Genomic DNA, 20,744 nt, shown 5'->3' on the forward strand with positions numbered 1-20,744 from the left:
CAGCAGACTGGAGCGATGATGGATGGTGTGTGTGAGGCCAGACGCTAAATGTTGGTTTGAGAAAAAGCCTCCAGTTTAGAGTTGAAACGATGAGTCAATGAATAATATCCCATCAGAATAACTGATGGATGGCCAAGAAATTTTGTTGAGGTCTGCAGCGCTACCACATAGACTGTACAAGAAAGATGGATGTAGCCACAGTTCGACCTCTGGGACCATGATTTAGAAAACTAGCACCATGTTGTATTCAGTGCAGTACATGTGAACCTAGAATTTTAGACCACAGAGTTATTAGGGTAACAATTGAAAAGATTATTCATAAAAACGAAGGGAGGATGTTTCTTCTATGGACCTCTATACTGCTTTTTTAAAACTAATCGCCCCCTGCTGGCAGTTAAAAAGAAAACAGTTTTAGGGGCTCAAGCACTGGCTTTTTACTTTTCCATCTATCTGGTACAAGCTGCTTTACAGACAGTCGTCTCAGTTGGTTTTTGTTTATGGTGAGAACTTAATCTGATCTCCTTCCCAACCACATAACAGGTGCACACTGCAAGTTTAAGCTAAAAGCCTTCCAACATCCAGGTACGCTTTGCATTCTGGTATGTAGCACAGTACAGCAGAACTAAAGAGTGCACAAACTGTAGCAAGCAGCTACCAGCTTCTTTGAAGCACATGAGGCAGTGTACTAACTTCAAGACATCTCCACAAAATCCATTCCACATATCCACTAGACCTTCCTGTATGTTGTTCCTGCCCCATATTGAACTTACCATGAAACATTTTGAACAGTTTTATGCAGTTTGTAGTGATTTCTCTATATGACAAGATACCAAACCACCAAACCAAGCTACACATTTACAACTGATTTACATCAACTGATTCAGGTTTCACCGGTATAAACAACAAACTGTCCCATTCTGCATGTGTCAGTAACTTACAGGGTGTAGATTTCTTACATTGTTAAAAGGTGGGAACCAAGAATTTTATTATTCGATTACATATTTAACTAACAAGAAAAAGACCCTGGTTTGATCCTGGGAAGAGACACTAATCCCTTTGGGGTTGTCACGAAGGGCATTAAATGTTTGCCAAATGAAACATTTCCGTGACCCCTCTGTAAATAAGGGAGCAGCTGAAAGTAGCTTCTTCTTCTTCTTCTTGTACACACAAAATTTACGTATGTAGTCTTGTTAGGACTCCTTCAGATTGTAGAAGCTTGAAACCCAAATGATACTCTTCCTCTTAATTTAGAGCGATCATCGGGCTACATTTTAAACACTGCTTTATAACCAAATATCTTCACTGATGATATCCCCATCAAGCCTACTTGTTTACATGCAAAATTGAGATTGTGGACACGATAAACACAAACAGCATTTTGCATCATAACGTTTTATTGCAGAATATTTTGTTATGGTACTTGATGTGTTCTACCCGCACACAGAGTTGAAGTCATGCATGCTTCACAGACCACCTACCTTTACTGCTGTTGTAGATAAAATCAGGTTTCCAGAACAGATCTGGCACAGTGGTGGTAATTTACATGTGCTTTGTCCCTGATATTATTTGATCATTTAGATTTCCCTTTTCTCAAATATTGGTCAAATCTAGCATCAGAGTCCTTATAGAAGCAGGTTTCAGCTCTGCTTTAAGCCGAGCCTTGTTGTGACTGCATTTCTGTGTATCTGATAAGTTTAAGGCTCACAAACTGGAAAAAGCTGAGCAGATCACTTCTGCCCAGCAGTGCGGTGCAGTCCAACTGCTGAGTGAAGACAAACCAGCCTGGCAGCTCGCTCTGTTTTATCCCTTCTGATGTGAAATGCTTCTTCCTGGATCAGCTTCAAATGCAGCATTCTGAAGCAACACACTCAGACAATTTTACCGACAACAAATCAAAACATGTATTTTTTTTTGTTTTGGAACACTTTTTGCCGCCGTCAGCCAAAACCTGCTGCTGTGCTGAATTTATTTTGCAGCCAGTTTCTGTTTTGGATGTTTCCTCTTACAAAGCTGATAATGTTTTATTAGCTTTACAAACTGGAGCTGCAGCAATAAAAAGGAAATAGTAGGAAAAAAGTATTTTCCAGCAGCAGTTTAAATAATTGAAGAAGAGCACCTTTCATGCACAAACAGGGACAGGGCCTCGTGTGGCTCTCTTTATTGAAACTGTATATTTATAGATGAATGACTCATGAGTGTCTGGGTGAGGGGTTTGTCTAAAACCAGCTTTGGAAAAACTGCTTCAGTGCTTACACTCATAGATTCTCCAAATCACTGGATCAGTTTTACAAATATGTTTTATAGCTTCCCATTGTTGATGATGGTGGAGCTCTAACATGTTGGTCCAAGTTCACAGCAGATGATCAGTGACTCCTTGAGTTGTGCTTAAATGTCTTTGCTCATTTACTGATTAAAAAAAAAGTCACAATTCTGTATATATTTGAAGATTTTTATGGTTATGAACTCCTGGGTCGTTTTAAGCCAAATACAAGTTATAAACTGGTGTTTAGAGTCCAAAAATAACCTTAATGTTTCTATCCACGAGGCTTAATTCCATTATATGTTTTAGTGTTAACTTTTACTCCTGTAATATTTAAAAGCAGAATTACTTCAGGTCCTAGTTTTGTTTCAAACTCCTGTGATCTCTAATTGCAAATTTTATATAATTTAGTGAAAGGATTATTATCTTTCTAAGCCAAAGACACAGCAACTTAATAAATGGAAAAGACATGCAAGCAATTAAGTAATTTAAAACTGATTTAAAACATCAAACATACCAAGGTCTATTCATGTAATCCAAACTAAGCTTTAAGGTAAGCTAAAGCCATTACAACCAGGAATATCTGGATAAACTGATCTTCTCCACTTGGGAAAATTACTTTTAAAGACCACCACAATGCTACTGAGTAAACAGTAAATACAAATGAAAAACACATACTGTCTGCATTTGCAATAAATAATATGGCTTTGTAGCAGCAATGCTTATGGACATTGGTTTAAATGTTGTGTATTTTCTATTATAAAAAGTGATTCTGTGTTTGTTCCTTGATGGTCAGTTTCTCAGTTTGTGTTTGTAACTCATCCGGCCTTAGGACTGACAAGCTTGTGCCATGAGGAGGCGTTGGTCTTCCGTCTCTCCATCCAAATTCACAAGAATCACTGCTCTTCCAAGAGCACTGATCAGAATTTTATCAAACTTGGGGACAGTGGTCACCTAATGGGTCTTCACCCAAATTGTGCCCCAGATCAAGGTCACATTTATCGCTTTATGGGTACTTTTCCATTTTTGCAGGATGATCTTCATGGACACTATTAATTTCACCACATTCTCTCTCATGATGTACTGAACAATATTCAATTCAAATCCTTTACCATTCATTAACATAAGATTCTCAATGCACAAATTGATAAAGACCTTGTACTGAAATGAGGAACTAAGTGATGTGATAGCTTTAATCCTGTTCCTTGTTGCATCCTGTTATATGAATCTTTTTTCTCATGATCATATAAGGAATGGTCCTGTTGGTTGACTCCAACATTAAGACGGTGCAGATCAGTGGAATTCTCATTAGTTTGTGCAATGGAGGTAACCCCTTTTTTCCGTACTTAACACATTACAATAATCTGTGATTTATGTACAATATTAAGCTGGATGAGCTTCCACATCACTGACATTCAGGTTTTATCTTCATGAGAGATGAGTGAAGCTGTGACACCGTGAGTGCAGTGGGTTACTGGACCGATGGCAGTCCCTGGCTTAAAAATGCTGCTTAAAACACATTACTAACTGAGAGCTGTGAAGCAAAACACCACTGTTCTGCTGACCTGAGAAGAACCATGCTCCTAATAGAAACTAATAAGTGAGATAAGTCCCATCTAAGCAATTTGCTCAGTGTGCTTCACTTTGTAGCTGCTAGTAAACGTCCCAGGCAATGTTTTACAGGTAATCCTCGAATGTGTTTACCACATTGTGTTTACCACCACAAGTCCATTTGCCCCCTTTAAGATGTTAAAAAGCCATCATCATCAATCATGCCTAAGTGACATGTCTTACTCAGAAATGTATTCATTTTCATACATTTTAAAGGTCACTTGGAGAGTATTTGAGAAAATTTTTCTGCATAGTCTTAAACCTGCTACAGCTTGAGACCAACGACATAAAATGAAGTTAAATTCAGTTAAGTAATTCAGCCTGACAAAAAAATGTGTCCGCGCGCGGGCGTGTGAGCGCGACATGCTCGTGGCATCAAGTTTTTGCAGAGCTCAACATTATTTCACCCAGGATTGGTTCAGCGTGTGTGTGTGTGTGTGTGTATCTCTGTGTGTTTCATCCCGTTTATAGTGCCGCACCCTGCCTTCTGTGCGTAAAAGCCACCACGTAGCCGACAGCATCATTATCATCATCACCACACACCACGTTTCTTCCAGCAGCGGGACGAGCCGGAGGATAACGGTCCACCTCACGGGCAGGTCGACAGAGATGGGAGAGGAGCGGCGGCTTTTCTGGCTATGACACGGACACAGCGGGCGGGAAGGATGGCTCTCACCAGCCGGGAAATGTTGTGCTTGATCGGAACCGCCTGTCTCTGGCTGCCGCTGTTAGCCGAGGTATGTACTGTATCCTGCCTGCTGCTGATGAGAATGTGTTTTTTCTTTATAGTGCAATGTGCCCTGATTTATTATTTTCTTTTGTGTGTTTCTCTGTGTGTGCTTTCCTTTTTTTTTTTGAAACCATGTCCCGTGACGGTCACGCTTTGCTGACCTCTGCTGCATTTCATTAAAAAACCTAATTAGTCCGACAGCCTGATTAAACTGACAGTTGTATTGATAAGCCTGTAGAAGAATTCAGGGCTGTGCCGCCACGTTGTAAGGTCTGGATCACAGAAAGGATGCTTTCATGTTTTTTCTCTCTGGGCCGCATTTCCAACAATCCAAGTGCAGGTCAGAAATTTAAAGAGCACCACATTTTAGCCAATTAATGGTGGCATGAAGGTGCACTGCCCAATTAAGCGGAGTCTACATTGTCGCACACACCCATTCGTGCTGGGTGACAAACACAACCCCTCCACCTTCCTCTCTTTTCTCCTGCTCCTCATTCTCTTCCTCCACCCCCCGCGGCAGGCTATCATGAGAGGAACCCGTCGGTGCCTCCTCTGCCCCCGCGGTGTTTGGGGAACGGACCCAGCACGGGGTGTTAAAGCTGTCACTGCATGTCAGCGCAGATATGTTAAAATCGAAACGCGAGGAAGCAGGTGTTTCTGTCATACGTGGGTCAAAACACGCGTTTCTGCAGCAGCTGGAAGTCAGGTTCACTCATTTGTTCTGTGTCTTGCAGAAGCAACGTAATCAATTAATGATCAATCAATCAATTAATCGTCACACTCGTCCAGTTTTCCTCTCACTGCAGTTGGAGTGTGTTGCGTTAATATGCAGCATATGAGCCGAGTAGCCAGTGTAGAAGTCATTAGTGGAGTACAGCGGTGTGCGGGATTTAATTAGACCCACTAACACTGAAAGCAGCCGTGCACATCGAGCACACCGAGCACGCTGCAGATGAATTCCTAATTTTTCATCTTTATTAGACAGTTTGTTTCCCCCCCCTGGCAGGAATTCTTGGAATTCAGAAGCTCTTCATTTTGTTGGAAACGTGAACAAAACAAAAAATTAATCTGCAGATCTCTATACCCTGCAAACTGCTTCCCTCTGGCTCAGTGTGTGGAGACTAAAATACGTGTATGTAAACAGTAGGCAGAAACCAGCCTCCAATTTACATCACAAAATACATTTTTTTGTCAGCTTCATTTAATGAAGAGCCAATATACAGCAGATTTACTAACATAAATGATATTATTAATATTACAGTAGCATAATGTTAAATAAAATGAATGTTTCTGCAGATTATGAACCCTTATTAGAGGCTACACCATCAAAGTTAATGGGATCTGTGATGAAATTGCTTTATGATTTACCTCTGCCAAGGAGGTTATTTGATGTATCGGATGGTTGAACAATATTTTATCACACAAACTGAAACATCCAACTAAGAATCATATTCACAAATCTACAGGATGCTAGTAACAGCAGAGGGTGGCAGAAAACACCCCCACTGTGAAATAAAACTGGGAGCTTAAATTGAATTGGTCAGTGAGGACATGTGCATGAACAAAGCTGTTTGTAGTCATCTATGGAATCTAAGGAATTTGATTGGAAGATTGGAATGAGGGTTTTTTTAGGTCCTGTGTTTGCATCACTTTTGTGTTGGAGGAACTGCAGATTCATGAATGATCATTCGCATGTCTTCAGGGACTGCAGTCCTCCAGGGATACTGGTTGGATAAAAGAGTGGAGGAAAAACAGTTGAGTACTGAGTATAGGTGGTGTTTTCAGGACCTCCTCAGAACGCTTTAGGACAAGACCGCATTCCTGTGTTCATTGCCAAGAAGATCATAACTGTTAAATGGAGTAAAACATCACCACTACCACAAATCCTGTAGACACATGCATAACGACATGCACGTTAGTGAAGCTGCAAATTAGTATGGATACATTCATAATGTATAGAGTCACAATGGACTTGAACCCTTTAAACCTTAATTGTCAAGGAACGTTCAGCCATCCTATGTCCAATGTTCAGTGTTCTGTGCAAGATTTATGAGTTATTAATAAAAAGTTGCAGACTGTTTTAGTTGTTTTAGTTTTTTACCAAAGGTGTGGCTTGACCCACAAGTGATTACATTTTGAATTTAATCTGGATCTGAAACCCTTTTTTCACTATAGTCACAATGAAAGAAGAAAAACTGGGAGACGTTGTCTTGACATTATAAAAAAAAAAAAGTCATAAACTAATCTGGATCCAAAGACTCAATGAATGTGTGGTGTGAGAGGACTTTCGGCCTTGGTGGAAGCATGCTCATGTATTATAATCAACTGATTTACTTTACTTTAAACATGGACGTGCAACTGCAAAGCATTTAGAAAATCCCAAACAGAGGTCACCAAGAGCTGTGTAGGGCAAAATAAATGATCTTATAAAACTATTACCATCTCATACGTCAGCTAGGATATCTGTATATATCAGCTGAACCTCAATATAAATTGATGCTTAGATAGATTTTGCACTGGCTAAACGTTGAGGTTACTGTAGCGAGGAACTTTTTATAATCAAGATTTCTTTGTTTGACTTGCACAAAAGGGGGAATAAAAAAAAAACATCACCTGTTTTGCCAAATTGTCATATTAAACATCAGCATTCAACCTCAGTTTAACAGTCAGGTCAGTTAGTGGAGAAGAATCCCCCTAATCCTGCTCTGCTGGTTATAAACTACCCCTCTCTGCAGCTGGTTTGCTGTCAGACCTGATAAATACTTTCACTTTTCTTATCTGTGCCTGACAATCATTGTGTCACTATGCTTTCAGCACCACCGTGAAGTCTTCTGCAGGTCCCCAGGCTCCCTTGTAATAACACATAATAGGAAATGCCAAGTAAAATCACTCTACCCTTTAAAGGTTTTGACCCTTTTAAGGTTTCGCATCATAAAAGTGACAAAAATCATCATTAATATCCCGAAACCTTACCAGCGACAGTCATCTAGGTGGCTCGCACGAGCATGATCATTTATGACTAAAAGCATCACTTTGGAGCATCTTCCTATCTCGGTGCTGCAGTGGTCTCGCTTATTGCTTATTTATTTGTTGCCCTTCCATCTGGTGTGGTGCGTCTGTTTGCATGGCCAAACACTGGACGCAGGTGCAAGAGCGTCGAAGCAGATTAGTGCCGTAATTGAGCCGTGTGATTGACATGAGTGGAGATATCGGCACCCGTGTCTGCTATCACAGGTCGCCTGTTCCTGATGTAATACCATTAGGCTGAGTCGTCTGGGAGGTGTTTGCGTGTTGGTTTCACGTGTGCGTGTGCAGTGGCCAAAAACAGCGACAGGAAGCAGAGAGCAGAACTCACCTGTGTGACGGTGAAATGTGCTGTGTATCGCTGCCCTCTCAGCAGAGCAGACGGGCTGTGTGTTGTGTAAATGTGTATCTGATATCTGAAATGAAATAAACGCTGCCATATAAACTCTGATGCTGTCTAGTACTTTGTGTGTGTTTGCAGTTACTGTGCTGTACTCTCATCCCTGGGTTGCTTATACTCATACTTCAGGTGGTGAGAATTACCGTCAGGGAGTAAACTCATTAATTACATGCATCGAAAGTACATCGAGACGACTTCATGTTCAAGGATAAATACCAACAAATCAGAATACTTTAGGGGGAAATGCTTGAACCTGCATGTAAAGTTGTACAAAAACTAAATATATGCAGTACTCATGGGATTTGTGGAAGAATGAGTCAGATCCCCGGTGTGCGGTAAACCATTAAAGAGGACCTCTTCTGCTCGTCTCTAGCTCCGTGTTTTTTATTCCAGGACTCAAGAGTAGCTTTGCATGATTCACAGATCAAAATAATCCTTATTTATCTTATTCTGGGCCTTGGTGCACCCCCTCAGTTCATCCTCTGTCTGAAATAGAGAGTTTCAGCTTCTCTACTCTTCAGTTAACTTTTATTCTGAGTGGCTGTCCCTCACAAGTATTAGGCTGGAACAGCGGGTGAGTAGGGCACCTGTGCTTCAGATATATCCACTCCTTATGACGTCTTACAGAGCCATGTTTAACACGAGCATCCGTGTATAAGGCATGAAATGAAACTAAATTATCTAAAATATACACCTTATAGATAGAAAATTACCTCTCTTATTTTCTAACAATGGCCACAGTTGCTTTCGTGCTCAGTGATGGTAATTGTAGAGATAATCTTGAGACCTTATGACTCTCTGTCCATTAAATTTGTTTCTAATTAGACTCAATGAAAGGATTTCCCCCCCTTTTTTGTGGGTGTTAAGGCGCTATTATCGAGCTGCAGTCCAGCTGATTTGGTGCTTTCACATTAGCATTTTGCAATTCATAATTATGACAAGTCAGATACGGCCTGTAACTAATCATCATGCATATTTTAGAATGTTGTTTACGCGTCACGACTCACTAAAGTTCAGACTTTGTGGTGGAAAATGAATCATGCGCTGGTGGCCTAATTTCCACCAGTTTTCAACCAAATTTGGTTAGAAGTTTCTGGTATATTAGCAGAATGTTTGCTTTTAAATGAATTTCATGTTTTTTTCTTGTTCTTTGTTTACTATTATACCAAGATGAAATTCTGGTCCTTTGTCTCACTCTCTGTCTTTCTCTTGTGCATGCAGGTGGTGGCTGAAGACAGCTACTTAAACGAGGTGCAGAACTCAGGTAGGCGAGAGGTGACGCTCTCATCCTCTCTCTGTGCATTTACTTTCTCCTCCCATCTGTCCTCTCCTCCTACATCATCTCTCTCCTTTCTGCTCTTTTCTCCATTCCCTCCAGTTTAACCCACATTCTGACTCAGACTCTCACAAAGCCCCTCCCACTCTTTCCTACCTCTCCTCTCCCCCTCATCCTGGCCTGCACCCCTCTGCCTTTCATTTTCCTCTTCTTTCTTTCTCCGCATCCCTGAGAGGAGTGAAGGGCATGATGAAGCTAGGACGGGGGGTTGGGGCAAAGAACTCCTCCCTCTCGGCTCATTTCCAGTGCAGTGAAATATCTGGGCTTTAACAGTCGCTACACACTGACAGACAAGCGCATGCAGTCAGAAACACACCATCCATCATATGGAATCCAAATTGTGGCTTTTTTACAATACTGAACACCTGCATATATTCATACTGCTAAATTCGCCTCTTTTTATTGGGTGGAAATGAGGATAAATGGTATAAAAGGAAATTTCCCCAGGTTTCCAGATTTATTAGTGTGTTTTGTGTAGAGGATGTTGTTGCTACACACCCACCCCCCATACAGCCAGCCTCCGACTGTGAACCGTGTCAAATACTCATTGTGGCTGGGAAACGGATTACGGGAGAAGGGAGACTGAGTGTTCCCATGGCGATGGGCAGAGTGCGGTTGTCGTGGCAATGAGGAGGGTGTCGAGTATTGTGTGAAATGCATTAAAGAGCGTAGTGAAATATTAAAGTGGTGAAAAAAATAAACAAGGGGAGAATTTAGGGGATCATATTGAGACATGAAAAATCATAGTAAATGTTAGTTTTGAGGATGCTAAAAATGTTGCTTTTGTTTAGTTACGTAACGCTTTTTTACTTTATTAAAATTTTATGAAGCTGAAGATAAAAGTTTGATTAATGCTACTGTGCAGCTTTTAAGCATGTTTTTGCCATTCAGCACAACAAACGCAAAATATATATGTGAAAATATTACATGATTTATATGGTGAGATTACGAATTACAAAGCAGTAAGGGAACGATAAACATGGCGGCTGTTCTGTCGTTCTCGTATGGCAGTGCATCCTGTGTTTTTTTTAAATATTTGATAATTGTTTGTATTTGTGCCTAACTGCTTTAAACAGAAGGAAAAATGGCTCAGAGATAACGTTGTGCATTTATTTTTCATCAGCATCAACACAAAACAAAACGTCAGCGCTCTCCAGCGACCAAACTAGTAACTAAAATGACCTCTTATCTATATTGTTTCTTTTCTCTAGCCGATATTCTAAAATGCTCCACTTATTTTGATTTTCAATCATTTTTAGCTCATCCGGCCAAATGTCTGATGTTTTTATGCCACGTATAAGTGTCAGATGGACAAGAACTGCAGGTGTAGTACTTGAGCACAGTGATCATATAGTGGATTTTCACCCAAGTTATGGTCAAGGCCAAAGTGATGTTTGTCACTTTATCGGAAATTTTACCATTTTTCAACTTCGGGTATTTATGGAAGAGGATTAGGGCCACCGAAAAAAAAAGTGGGCACGTCTTTTTTTTTCCTGCTTTTCCAGAATTTTGAGAAAAAAGTCAAAATTCTGAGATTAAAGTCAGACTTATGAGTTTTTTCTGAGAATTCTGGAAAAGCAGAAAAAAAAAAAAAAGACGTGCCCACTTTTTTTTTTTTTTCCAGTGGCCCTAATCCTCTTCCGTAGGTACTGGCCAGATTTTAGTGCAACAACACTAATTTGCCTTGGACATGATTGTTTGGCTCCTCCTTGACTTCTCAGAGTATTTTAAGCCTCATTTGTTTGCCGAGTACTGCCAACTAACAAATAACACAAAAACCTATCACTTTCTTTCTGTACACATTACAAAACTTCTAAACTGTGCTGGATGTGAGAGAGGTGAAAAAAGGAGCTACAAAATCCACAAATTGTAGGCAAAAAAATGACATTTATTTTGACTTTCATTCCTCACAAATATTATTTATTTGGATATTGCAAAAAAAAAAAAACCCATTGCAATGAGTCAGGGAATTACACTTGTATCATTTTAACACATTATAAGCTAATGACTCCAGTTTGACACTTGAAAATTAAATGAGATAATCTTCAATCAGGTATATTTATAATATTAAATATATCAAAATTAAAGGGACAGTTTTTTTCTCTGACTTGCTATGTGGATATATCTGTTGTGTCTGTTTAATATACTGGAATCTACTTTAGCAGTGCTCACAGTGCCCAAAAACACATACAAAAGAATACACTACTCAGCAGCAACATTTCTTTCTACAAATCCGTAAATACATGCAAAATGTGCATCTATTCGTGACTTACAAAAACACATCCTTTAAGTCCTTTCACCACTTTACTGACTCCACTCGTACTTTCATGTCAGCTATATAAGTAAGAACACCTGGTGAATTCATATTTTGACTTGAAATCACAGGTGTTGCTCCCATTTACAGCCCCACTTTCTTTTCAGTTAAATCCTCAATTGTATTATTTCCACCCATTGTCCTCCCTCGTTAACTTGCTGTAATATCTTCTGTGCACGAAGTGCCGAACTCGTTACAAGCCTTGAACCTTTCACACTTAAACTGACGTCACCATATGTACCAGGAAAAAACCCTCTATAGTTTATTCTTTTTTTTTTTGTAGTGTAATGAATTAGTGTTTATTGTTTGCTGCCTGTTTATAAGATGAAGCCACCATCCTACATTCATAAGACAATTATGGAGCTGCCTGGCAATGTGTCAAAACGTGATAGACAAAACAATTTAATTATTATACGAAAAACTGTGATAATAAATAACTCATTAGTCATTAAATGCAAATCTAAACTAAAAGGTTTGGATATTATTTTCCTCCTTAAAACAAACATTGAGAGACTTTTGTATTGAGATCCACATTCACTGTTTTTATCAGTTTGCTTTTTCTTTTTACTTGTCAAAACCGTATTTATTCTACCGTCATTTCTTTATATTTTCTTTCCAAGGAGCCAGTCTTTCTTGTAATTTTAAAGTGGTCTGCAGCAATAGTTGTTCAGACTTTCTGGAAGATTTTTCACTCATTTTCAGTCCTTGTACCTTAACATTTTCAGAGGAGAGAAAACCGCCCGAATGTTGTGTCAGTTTGACGAGGAGCTGAAACACTTTAGAATTGTTGATCTATTTTTCTCTAGCTAATTAATAGCAAAAAGAAACCAAACAAAACTGAAAAAAAATCTGTACCTGGATAGGCGATTAGCAAACTTAGCAAGAAAACCTCACGTATTCACATTATCTCACTGATAAATATCTATTAAAGACGTCCTCCATATTGGATATATGTCATTAAATGTAAGGCACTTGGCTTTTAACCCACAAAGACTCAAACAAAATATTATATTTGATTCAAAGAGTGAGTCTCTGAAGCCCGGCTGACTCGCTTTCACCAACAGGAACTATTATGATCGGATCCAAGTTGGAGCCAAATTCATTGTCACAGGGATTAAAGTACGGATAGAGCTCCTCGGTAAAGAAACACTCAGAGAAAGAGTAAATAAGTGTTGCAGCCTCCGTGTCCCAGAATGATATTTGACCTCTGTCGTAATCCACGAAAACCCCGATCCGCTCCACTTTCCCAAAGTGTACCGGCTCATCCGGAGAGTTGAAGGTTTCAAACTTATTTTCCAGGAACCACATGGCCCACAGCCCACTGCGCGAATCCCGACTGAGTGACCCTCTCCTCTGGACCGACGCAGCAGCCATGCCCAGACACCACTCGGTCTTCTGACCCACGTAAACCTCGAAGTAAAGCTTGCGGGATGAGAAGCTTCTGTTTCCCAGAACTGCAAGATGCTCAGTGAACATGTTTGGGTTCGAGATTTGGTTTGCCCACCATCCTGAGCGCATGCTGTATCTTACTTCTTTCAAGTCGTCTGATATCATGAGCAGAGGATGAGCCGTGTCCGGATCCAGCAAGACGTTCACTTCGTACCGCTGCATATATCTGAGTGTGGCTTTATTTGACACGTCTGAGCTGTCGCACAGTTTTTGTATGTCTGTTTTCATTTTATTGAGCAGTGTTCGCAGCTGGGAGACGGAGTTTCTCAAATATTCGCCTATGTGTTGTATCTCCAGGTGTCGGTTAAAGCTGAGATTCAACAGATCTATTGTTTGAGGCAGGACAGAGGAGTTTGGGTAGTGCCGGAGAAAATGGAGCTGATCTTTAGTCTGCTTTAGCTCAGTCAGCTTCACACTTGTCAACTGCAGCTCTGTGATCTCCTTCTCCATATCACTAATTACCCCTCCTGCTTTTTGTTCTACAGTTTTTTGTTTCTCCTCAATGACCGCGATGAGCTCTGTCTGACTCCTCTGAATCTCAGACACCAGGTCTGTTAGGTCCTGCATGCCGCTGGCAATCACCTTTTCAGTTTCTGTCTTGCTTAGCTTGACTGATTCCTTCACTTTCACGACGTTCTGGAGCCTTTCCTGGATCATCCGCTGCACTTTACCCTCAGTGTGCTCCAGCAGGCTCTTCTTCTCGTCGTACGCCTGCTCCACAGGAACAACGGAGTGCTCCTTGTGGTGGGAGCTGGAGCAGACGTCACACAGCAGAGCGCTGTCGTCTCTGCAGAACCACATCAGCAGCCTGTTATGTTCCTCACAGATCCGCCCCTCCAGGCTCGCCACAGGTTCAATCAACGTGTGCTTCTTCAGTCCAGGGGCAAGGTGATGAGGCGCCAGATGAACGTCGCAGTATGAAGTCTGACACTCCACACATGATTTAATTGCTTCTTGCGGCGTGTCGGTACAGATGCCACATAGCACCACAGCTCCAGGGCTGGCCTGCAGTGAATGAGCACTCCAGGTGTCAAAAACTTTACCTTTAAGCGACAAGACGTTTGAGGCGAGCTCTGAAATGAAAGTGTTGACCTTGAGATCCGGTCTTCTTTCAAAAGTGTGATTACAGACAGGACACCGACAGACTTGCACATCGTTCCAGTAGGTTTTGATACACAACATGCAGAAGTTGTGTCCACATGGAGTGGAAACTGGGCGAGTGAAGACATCCAGGCAGATGGGACACAGAAACTGGTCCTCAGAGAAGAGACTGCTGCCAGATGCCATTTCTAAGAAAACAGACAAACACTATTAAATCTAGGCCAACATTCAGATTAGCTGCTTTAGCTAAAATAAGTTCATGAGCTGTTCTGGAGCTTTTAACGGCAGCTGTCACTGCATTTTTAGTGGAAGTTATATTTTTGCCCAGCTCTGTAAAAAAACACAGAGTTTCCTTATATAAGCAAAAGGCTTATCTTTGCATTTAGTGCTGTAATGATTTAACGCTGACTTTAAACATTAAAGTTTAAACTCGAATGGCAGGTTTCGCTCTGTTGTTTTCAGGCTGCAGAACAGGACGCGACCCATGTGATCACCTTAATGAGCCTCAGTATTGCCCGGGGACAAATTATTCCTGTATCAGCCAGCATCGTCCTGATAACATTCAAATCAGTTCATAACCAAATAGTCCGCACTTAAACCACAGAGCAAAAGTACCAAACTGCACCATCATCGAGACTCAGGATTAAGTGGATCCATGCTTATAGACTGGGTTTTTAAAAAACGCCGGTCTTTCTCGTTTCATTTTCATATTATGTATTTGCGTCCTTTTTTTTTTTACTTGTTGCTTTTGAGTAGGCATTTTCCTGTATTAATTGCTAACTTCATGAACCTTTATTAACTTGATTAACCTTATGAATTTAAAGCCACTGACCAACTTAAAAACCTGGCTGTGTAGATTTGAGCTGCAGGTCTCTAATAACATAACTACTGATGTTATTCACAAATAGACTGATTAGATGAGCTAATGTGAGAGCTCACTATATGGAGATGTGGGGTAACACATATAAAAGCACACTACAGTCACCATGCACAAAAAGTGCAGTAAGGATAGTTAATAAGGTCGGATATCTGGAAAACACAAACTCATTATTTTTAAATTCAAAAATGTGGAAATTCATGGATCTGGTCAAATTTAAAACTGGTCAAACAATATTCAGAAGAAGAAATAATTTGTTACCAAAAATATTAATTATTAAAAGTGTTCACAGACAGAGAGGGGAGTTTATGAGCTGAGAGGGGAGCAAAATTTTAAAAAACACAAAGCGAGGACAACAGCGAGGAGCATGCAGTTAACAGTCTGTGGAGTAATGTGGAGGAGGCTATACAAATATAAATCAGTTAAAAAAAATCATATAAAAACACTAATAAAGCACTATATGGAAGAGGTGGGGTGTTAAATCTTTATATTAAGAATGACGTATTATAATAAAGCAATACTTTTGGATAGGTGTAGTTAAATAACTACAGGTCAGTGTATAAAGGTGTATATGTTAATATAACACAGGACTGTGCATTTGATATTTATATAAGTATATTTATAGCATATATGTATATTTTAGATTGTATAATTAAAGTAGATATATATGATGAATTAATAAGTGTGGGAATTAATACACATTGAACTGGATAAGGCCAACATTTTTTTTCCATGTGAATGTGATGACTTTTACTGATTTATACTGACTTATATTGATTGATTGATTGATTGATTGACTGATTGATTAATCTTGAGTCTTACTAAAAGGAGTTAGTAGCTATTAAAGATGATTGTAGTTGTGCATTAAGAGGAACTGCTTGTTTGATATCTTGAACGTCATTATTTATTTATTTATTCATTTTTAAATCACATGTGATCATATTTGGAAGTTAGTTAATGCTTGCACTAGTTTGGGTGGATGGTTACCAGCTGTCACTGTGATATTAAATAGGCTGATTTTGGCAACCAAACAACAGACTTGAAACAAAATGTACCTACTGGGGAAAAACAGCCGATTCCTTTTCTTTTTATATCTCAGTGCTGAATAGGGCAAACCCACCTGTCAATCAAAGGGCTTACACCCCTCATAATCAGGCTGGTCTACGTGTCCCTGGCTCTGCTAAAATTTTAAGAAATTCCCAGTGGGGTTAAAGTGTAAATAAAATTGACTTTCACTTTCAGTCTGAGAAGACTAGCAGAAAGCATGATCTCAGCTGTTTTAGAGCAAACGCTACTCCTAATCAAATAAAAGAGAATTAAAAAGGATTCAGAGTGTCAAATATATCAAATACTCGCCTGATTGTTGACATCAGAATTTCCTACACTGGTGAGGTCTTCTTATATCGCTGAACAGGCAGCTGTCTCACATTCTGCAGTTAGAAACCGTCACTTTCTGGACGCCTGTGAAGAAAAGTTATGTGCACGGATTGTTGGCTTTGCAGTTGATGATGGAGTTGCGGTGATGGGCTGATGGGGAGGTAGCAACCACATTTCTGCGTTAAATCATCCCTAATCTAACTGTCATTTAGTGCATCTTTCACATTTAGAACTTGTGGTCCATGATGCTGTAAAACACATTAGAGAGCTGAGTCATTTTCACACATTTATTAGTTCGCTGATCTCAGCAAACGAACACGTTTGCCTCCTTCTCAGTCTGAAGATTCGCAGATATGGGTAAAAGAGGGTTTACAGATGACAGATTTCCTCTATGGGAAAAAAATATGTCATTAAAGCAGAGAAAGAAGAAATCTGCTGTGACAAAATATCATATTTTGTGTTGTTTTTTAATTGGCACAGCTGGCCAAACAGCACAAAGTGAAAGAAGTCACAAACTAAACAGTCTATTGCTTCGTTTTATTGGCTGACCAATGTGAGACTGAGAATATTACACATTTTAGTTTCACTTAGAAACTACGCAGCACAGTATACGCTGTTGTCTGGTTTCGAAATTATTTCATGGAAAAAGAAAAGCACACATCACAGTGTTTATGATCCATATGTTTAAGCCTTTGAACAAGTAGAAAAAAAGGATGATTTATACAAACTCCACACCTTGTACAGCTGCCATGAATGGGGGAAATCATCTATAAGAACCAAATCTATTTTTTCCCCAGGCTGTACAAATGCTTTTTCTCCGGCTGTAAGTTTAGGCATCTTAACATGCTCCTCTTTTAAAGCTAGCATCAACTGGCCACTAGAGGAACTTTAGTTTCTAGCACTTCTATTAATGGACTCGGTTTTATCAACCTTTCCAGAATTGGTTTGACACAATGAGGCAATGAATGAGAGAAACCACTAACTATTACTCATTTGGCCAACTATGTGTGGTACACAGGTATCATCCCACTCTGTCAGTAAGTAACCTTAAAATAGACTGGCAACTTCCTTAAACCTTATGCTATTGTTGGAGTCATAATCAGATAAACTTTAAAAAAAAAAAAAAAAAGGAAAAGAGAAGTTTTTTCATATAAAATTCATCCCACCTGGCCTTTGTATCCTTGGCATATGCAGCTGGAAAGTATGTTGTTATTGTTACTTTCACTTTTCATGCTTTCTGCCTTAAAAGCTGCAGTTCAGAGTTCACTACTGACACTGGAAACATGGTGAAACGTGGGAAATTCGACTCCGACATTTAGACAACAAATATCTTTGATCAGGAATATCAATAAAGAGATCATGTGATCATATTTTTGAGACAACAGCTGTGGCAACATTTCTCATGTAAAAGTTTTCAACAGCAAAGAGGTTTATGACCGTACAGCACATAAATAATACTAATGGCAGTAGCTATGTGTTATTAAGAAAGCTTAGGTCACTAGTGGCTACTTACTTGTTGCTCCTCGTTGGTGGGGGAGTGAGAAGAATGAGGATCGCTCAGTTCCCTTTCTCCAGAAGTATTTTGCTTTTGGTTTCCTCGGTGTCGAATTTCCTTAAAGGGACAGGCACCCTTTTTCTTGCTGCTTGCTCCGCATTCAGGTTTTGAGTCCAGTATGAGGGTGATTTAAATTTTTTAATTCTTAAGGATACATTTGTGCTTTACTTCAGAATTGCTTTTCCTCTTATCTGCCTCCAGTCTGTCTGTGTGTGTTTGTGTGTTGCAGTGTTGGTCACTCTGCAGTGAAATCTATGGCTGTGCAGGTTTAGTGTGTGAGGTGAGCTTCAGGGTTGCAGAGCGGTGTGTGCTGAAGAGATAAGGGATGGGGGTTGCTGATACACCTCCACCATTAATCATGGTTTAGTAGCCGCTTGGCCTCCGAAACCCCCGAAGCTTTGGTGCGGGAAAAGTACTGAAGTTCTTCAGAGGAAGATGCAACGACTCAAGAGGAAAACACTCCTGTATCTGTAGAAAACAACATTCAGTTGAGCTTTTTCTTTGGTTTAGGGGGTTTTCATACTTTCAGATCAGCCAAAGTGAAACAAGAAAGTACAGAAGAAAGTCAGGAAGAAATCAAAGAAAAAAAAATACACTCACTAGCCACTTTATTGGATGCAGCTGCTGTTCAACTACCTAATCAGCCAATCGCATAGCAGAAACTGCATTTAGGTTAACATGTTTAAGATGACCTGCTGAACTTCAATTCAGTATCAGAATTGGGAAGAAAGGTGATTTAAGTGACTTTAAACGTGTTGTGGTTGTTGGTGCCAGAGGGGCTTATCTGATTATTTCAGAAACTGCTGATGTACTCACAACTATTTCTAGGGTTGACAAAGAATTGTGCCTTACTGATGCAGGAGGAAAATGGCATAAACAGCAGTTCAGGCTCCTGTTGTATGTAATATAAGTTAGATGGTAGGCTGTTGTAAGCGCATTAGTACTAAAAACTGCTCATTTCAGTCTGTTGCTAGGTGGTTGTTAGGCAACAAAAGGTGATATAGATAAGAACCAGCATGTAGCCTGAGTTGGCCAACAAAAACACAAACAGACAGACAGACATGTTGTGTATTATAGTTAACATTTTGTTGATATTTGTAATTAACTTGGCATAATTTTCACCGGGATTGTTTTATTTTTTTCCTCTTAACTGTCTTCAGCTTGTTTGCTGTTGTGCTGTGAATAAAAAATTTAGTGACTGATTGTTTGTGCCACATTAAGCAGATGTTGATCTTTCACAGAAACGAGTCTGAGGTGCTGCTGCTGTGACAGAATGGAAGAAAAAACAAAAAAATCATTAGCAAACATCCTGGATATCTGTACCAAAGTTCAGCCACCCTTCCCACATTTGTTACAGAAGCAAACGACTAACGCAATCAGCATAAGTTCATCCTCTGTTTAACATGTTATAGTTCAGTGTGGCCCAGCTGACCAACATTCCCACAAATATGGAAATACATTTAAAAAGATCAAGTAAACAAAGTCAGAGAGATCCTATTTGCCACTCTGCTTGTATAAATCAGTCACCTTTTTAAGTGACTTTGCTCCTCTGAGTGCGCTGTGCAGTGCCTGTATGTGCACCACTCTGCCCATTACATTCTTTAGCATGATTTCTTTTCATTAGCGCGTTCCGTGTGCGTGTTAATCAGCTGCAGCACAAAACCTGCTCTACATTTTGTGGCCTAATTTTGCTACACTTTGATGTCAGCAGTTTCCCTCTCAGTCTGTCGAAGCTTCACTCACCCGTTCCTCCCTCTCAGAGAAGATTACTGGCAGTATCTGGCCACCACCGTGTTAAATAAGGAGGTTCAGGGTCATGGAAATTTCCCCAGTTCACCATGGATCAGTGTGGTTGAATGCCTTAGAGGGGATCCTGCTGCAGTACTGGAGAATCATCCATGTAGGGTTTTATGTTAAGATATAATAAAGACACGGGGATAACGTGATTTGAATAATACCCGTTTCACTCCCATTTCACCTCTCTTTTCCCAGACTATCTCTTTTATTCACATTGTCCTCTTTGACCCAAATACCCGTCCTTTTATCCAAAACATCTCATTCTCTCATCTTCCTCAACATTTACTTACTCTCCTCTCCCTTTGGTGTGCAGTGCCTCTGTCATGCTCTGAGGGATTCACAGAACTGGGATACTACAACGGCACCGTGTCGCAGACGGACTCTGGTGCCCCCTGTCTGAAATGGACCGAGTTTCCAGACTATGTCATGCAGTACCCGGGCCGCGGCCTGGGTGACCACAACTACTGCAGGAACCCGGATCGTGAGTCCAACCCGTGGTGTTTCTTTCGACAGAACTCAGGAGCAATTGGCTGGGCCTACTGCGACTGCCACCAGGGTATGTCCACAGACGCTCAGAACAGTTCATGCATGATTAAAAACAAGAGTTAACCTTTAAATGATTTCATTCCACATTTAGTGGTGTACTCATTTCCCCCCCAGCATATTCAAATGAAACATTTGTTAGTTGCTGGTTAAGCTGTTCACAAGGTTTTCACACCAAAAAGAAGGGAAGATACTCTTTGAATGTAAAATATAATATCTGCAGAACAACTGCAACAATTCAAAATCCCATCAAATTTGGTGTGTAAAGATAAAATTCTATTGATACTTGGCATTCATGACTGATTAATGACTGAGCTGCAATAACGTGTTGACAAGTTCCTTAACCTGCATTATTTTAAATGTCCAAAAG

General features: G+C 40.1%; 2 protein-coding genes across 3 annotated transcripts in view; one reads left to right on the plus strand and one right to left on the minus strand.

Moving 5' to 3' along the window:
• Positions 1–4,393: 4,393 nt before the first annotated feature.
• Positions 4,394–20,744, plus strand: part of LOC116322707 (neurotrypsin-like) — a 32,895-nt gene continuing 16,544 nt past the window's right edge. The window contains exons 1-3 of the mRNA XM_031742853.2: positions 4,394–4,608; positions 9,247–9,289; positions 20,145–20,387. Of these exons, the coding sequence (XP_031598713.1) occupies positions 4,510–4,608; positions 9,247–9,289; positions 20,145–20,387 (385 nt within the window). The 5' untranslated portion in view covers positions 4,394–4,509. The remainder of the gene's footprint in view (positions 4,609–9,246; positions 9,290–20,144; positions 20,388–20,744) is intronic.
• LOC116322708 (E3 ubiquitin-protein ligase TRIM21-like) lies at positions 11,229–18,583 on the minus strand. 2 transcript variants are annotated; one of them, XM_031742856.2, is made up of 3 exons: positions 17,993–18,583; positions 16,459–16,563; positions 11,229–14,413 (listed from the first exon to the last, which is right to left on the minus strand). In XM_031742856.2, the coding sequence occupies exon 3, from the start codon at positions 14,409–14,411 to the stop codon at positions 12,693–12,695; it is 1,719 nt and encodes a 572-aa protein (XP_031598716.1). In that variant the 5' UTR covers positions 14,412–14,413; positions 16,459–16,563; positions 17,993–18,583; the 3' UTR covers positions 11,229–12,692. The 2 variants fall into 2 exon arrangements, with proteins under 2 accessions (XP_031598716.1, XP_031598714.1); XM_031742854.2 differs by having other exon boundaries at positions 16,459–16,727.

This window comes from Oreochromis aureus, linkage group 8 (genome assembly GCF_013358895.1).
Source record: "Oreochromis aureus strain Israel breed Guangdong linkage group 8, ZZ_aureus, whole genome shotgun sequence".
In the NCBI taxonomy this organism is placed as follows: Eukaryota; Metazoa; Chordata; class Actinopteri; order Cichliformes; family Cichlidae; genus Oreochromis; species Oreochromis aureus.